Consider the following 4,583-nt stretch of genomic DNA (forward strand, 5'->3'; position numbering starts at 1 on the left):
TCTGTAGCAGTCCCCGGATAATCCTCCCTTTGCTGTCCCTTAGTCCACCACCCTCCTCTCCTGCACTTCCCCTCGCCGTCCTAGCCCTCCACTTCATTGCCGCTGCTATCCTAGGCTCTTCCGCTTCGTTGCCAATGTAATTCCAACCTTTCCTTTTGCTGGCCCAGCAACCTGCAACCCATTTCAACCTCCTAGCACCACTCTTCGACCACCTAGTCGATCTCCAGCATCCCACCGATCAATCCCTAGTGTGCGTTTGTGTCATGCTTGTTTGTAACCGCCTATTTGCTTTTAACAATAATATTTGCTTTTCATATTGTTGTTTGGATTAACTCCATTATCGCTATTGCTCGTCTCTTATCAGCTCAATTAAGGGTTTACATACGGTTGTTATTCTTAAGCTAGTGGATAAGGCACATGGGATCAAACCAACTTGTATAAACTTGATTACAAGACATTTCGCCCCAAAATGAAACAAGTTATATCCTGTAAGCATTAAACATTTTGAATCATGGAACGCTAAACATAAGACCATAATTCAAATTAATGATATTTTAAATTTATGAGAAATTTACATACATACCATTCAATTCTTATGTATTTACATATCTAACACCTATGCTTTTGTATTTACATGTATAGCACTTTAATATCATAAAGCTATGCATGAGATTATGCATTCAACTTTTAAAAATTAAGTAAGAAAGGTATTTTTGATCAGTCGTTAAAGATTTGAGTGCTATGCATATAAATATGTAAGTTTCGGTGTTATATATTTAAATACATAAGTATGTGGTGGTGTGTAAATGCCCCAGAAATTATTTATGCTAACCGATTAAATCTTGTTTGTCATGAAGCTAATTGAATTTTCAGTTTTAGATTAAATCATTATTAAACAAGGATCTTTGTCTAAAGCATGAAGCAAATAATTTTTTTTTATCTTGTTTTAACATAACAAAAATTGTACATTCATAAAATTGATATAACATAAGAAGTGATAGGTTAGCTAAGTATAGGAATGTACTTTCTCTGTTCTGTTTGTCCCTTTACCAATTTTAAATTTTGGTCATAATTGACTAATTCGGAAGGTAAAGCTTTTTCTTTGTTGTTCGGTTTTTTTATCAATTTCTTGTTTGGAATTGCAGGTATGGGGGTAATCTTGGAAATAAGCGTAATGAACTTTTTGACGCGCATGAGGCTGGGCCTGGGCCTGGTGAAGAGGGCGTATTCTTAGCTTCATGTAAGATTTGCTGCTCATTTTTAATGTTTAATTATTGATGTGTATTTCTATATAGCCATTTACTACGAAGATGGTGAGAGGTGGATTCTAAAATTCTTAACCCACCAATATTTCATGATTTAGCACAGATGTATTCTCATCCTAAAACCTTCTTCTTCTTCAGTCATGGTTCTGAATAAGTCTTGTTTGAAAGAAATTTTTTTTTTTGAAAAGAGTTTATTTCAGGCAATACAAGTTACTTCATATGTTTTAATAGGTTAGAGAAATCTTGATCAATTTAGCCGAAGAACATTGCGGGACATTAGTGTGATGGTTTATATTGTACACCGAGTGATGTGTGACAATTCAAGGTCTTGGGTTTCTTTACAGGGAGACTAATGCTTGAAATGTGTGCAATATGACAAAGGAACTATGTGATGCTCTTGAAACTATTATTGAAGATGCAATCAACCTGTGAAGAGGTGATGCATCATAAATATGTTAACATTTGTTTTGAACTAAATTAAATACATTTTATTATTTAAATTGGTAAATAAAACATTTCATTTTTACCGTTGTATTAGTAAAAAAGAAGTTGAGCTGGCTTTAAAGAAAACAAAGGGTGGAAAGTCTGTGAGGTAAAAAATCAGTAGGACTTGACGATATCTCAATTGAAGTGTGGAAATATTTAGGAGATTTGAGAGTTTCTTGGTTTACTACACTCTTTAATATTATTTTAAAAACTAAAAAGATGCCTAGGAGTGGAGGAAGAGTATTTTGGTCCCCATTTTTAAGAATAAAGGGGATGCACAAGAGTGTGCAAATTATAGAGGAATTAAGTTGATGTGTCATACTTTAAAATTATGGGAGAGGGTAATTGAACATAGGTTAAGACGTATTACAAAGATTTCTCATAATCAATTTGATTTGTGTCGGACAGGTCTACTATGGAAGTTATACATTTGTTGAGACGTTTGACGGAGAAGTTCAGAGATAATAAAGAGGATCTACAATTTATGTTTATTGATTTAGAAAGTGCTTACGATAAGGTTCCAAGCGATATCCTTTGGAGAGTTCTTGAGAAGAAAGGTGTTCATATAACTTATATTCAAGTCATTAAAGATATGTATACTAGAGCTGTTACTTGTGTTCGAATTGTAGGAGGATTGACCAAATATTTTCCCTATTTTTGTTGGATTACATCAGGGATCGACTTTAAGCCCATATCTTTTTGCTTTAGTTATGGATTGTCTTACTGAACATTTACAGAAGAATGTATCTTGGTGTATGCTTTTTGCTGATGATATCCTTCTTGTGGATAAGACGAGAAAAAAAAGATCCAGAAAAAACTTGAATTGTGGAGGTCTACATTGGAGTCTAAAGGCCTTCATTTGAGTAAAACTAAGACTGAATATATGGAATGTAGTTTTAGTAGTAGTAGCTCTAGTGCAGAAGTGTAACTTTGATTGATCAAATTATTAAAAGTTGTGAACGATTTAGATATCTCGGGTCTGTTGTTCAAAGCGATGGTGATATAGGTGGGGATGTTAATAGTAAAATTTAATTTAGTTGGTTGAAGTGGAGGAATGCTTTGGGCCTTTTGTATGATAGAAAAGTACCACTTAGACTGAAAGAAAAATTTTATATGATTGTGGTGAGACTTGAAATGCTCTATGGCGCTGAATGTTGACCTTTAAAAGAGAGACATAATACTAAGTTAAGTGTTGCCGAGATGAGAATGATTAGGTGGATGAGTGACTTTACACTTAGAGATAAAATGCAAAATGAATATATCCGTGATAGGTTTGGTGTAGTACCAGTGACAACAGACAAAATTAGAGAAAGTCATCTTAGATGGTTTGGTCACATTAAACGTCGACCATCCGATGATCCGATTTGAAGAGTAGATGTTTTAGATTCGACTTATGTTAAGAAAGGCACATGTAGGCCTAGGAAGACTTAGGCTTATTGTATAAAAATGATCTTAATTTATTAGAACTAAATGAAAACATGACACTAAATAGGACGCAATGGAGAAATAGGTTTCATGTAGCCAACCCCACATAGTGGGATTAAGGCTTTGTTGTTGTTGTTGTTATTTAAATTTTCACCCATTTAAAATTTCACCAAATCTTGGGAAGATTCGATAATATATGTTCCAATAGAAATCAACGATAAAGAATTCAACTACAAAGAATTAAAACACATTCAAATCATGCACTAATATATAAATATATTGGTATATTGATTAAAATTGATCTCTTCCAAAAAAAAAAATACTGATAGTAGGCAAAGAAAATACGACATTCAAAACTGTTTTTGAAAAAGATTCCTTACTTTCCAAGGAATTTCATCAGATGATCAAAAGATGGGTACATTTTCCGATCTTGAAATTTATAGAAGTGTTTGTAAATTTTTGAAAAGAAATTTATAAAAATCTTTGTTAAGTGCTGAAATTTCGATATTCCTCCTACATTGATGTTAAATTTACTAATGATGCTCTTTTTACTAGACTAATTGCAGGTAGGGTTGTAGTCGAAAAATGAGCCTAGTAAGAGCTTTCTCTAGCTAGAGCTTCTTTGCCTTTATTTTATTTGGGATAAGCTTCATATGTGATATTGTATAAGCTTAGTTTACTTAAAATCATTGTTGTTTGGGATTGACTGAGTTTGATTTTAATTTGTGATTTTTGAGCTATTATAGAGTAGCTTGTTTGACCAAATACATAGCTTTATTGAGTCAATTAATGGGTTGTATGATTGAGCAGCTTGTTAGATAATCAAATTATTTTATCGAGGCGACTATAGTAGCTTGCTAATTATGTAAATGAGCCTATTAATGAATGACACCATTGAGCAAGTTGATAGCTAGACATATAAGCCTATTAAAGAGTAACCCATTGAGCTTAGAAAATAGTCTTTAATTGAACAAGTTATTGAATAAACAAGCATTTCAACAAGTATAAACTAGTAGCTTATATTCATAACAATGGCAATTTGGGAGTACAACATGAGAGCTTTTTTTGTGCAGTCTACTTGGCCTAGTGATTGGATACTATCTCCTTTCAGAAGGTTTTGTGCTCAATTATTTAAAGATCGTGAAATAAATTCTGTGTGCGGCAATTATTTAAATAAAAAAAAAAGAGCACAACTTGCGAATTTATCTATTTAAGGATAAATCATTAAATATTAACAACCATCAAACATTGTTGACCTCATTTTTAGTGAGGTATAATCTTTCTCTTAGGATTTAGGATCTAGCCTTAGGGACCTCCCTTCGACTATGTTAGAACCTTAGAAATGGGACCCGCCTTGTTCTAGAAATTCAACCCGCTTCCGTCCCCTTCTGGAGTTTCGCGTGTGTG

General features: G+C 33.3%; 1 protein-coding gene across 3 annotated transcripts in view; it reads left to right on the top strand.

Annotated features, from left to right (window-relative positions):
- LOC110028604 (novel plant SNARE 11-like) overlaps window positions 1-4,583 on the top strand; it is a 97,467-nt gene that overhangs the window by 14,928 nt on the left and 77,956 nt on the right. For all 3 annotated transcript variants that reach the window (XM_020730519.1, XM_020730521.1, XM_020730520.1), the window contains one exon: window positions 1,146-1,240. In XM_020730519.1, the coding sequence (XP_020586178.1) occupies window positions 1,146-1,240 (95 nt within the window). The remainder of the gene's footprint in view (window positions 1-1,145; window positions 1,241-4,583) is intronic.

The sequence above is a fragment of the Phalaenopsis equestris genome, unplaced genomic scaffold (genome assembly GCF_001263595.1).
Source record: "Phalaenopsis equestris unplaced genomic scaffold, ASM126359v1 Scaffold000517, whole genome shotgun sequence".
Classification (NCBI taxonomy): Eukaryota; Viridiplantae; Streptophyta; class Magnoliopsida; order Asparagales; family Orchidaceae; genus Phalaenopsis; species Phalaenopsis equestris.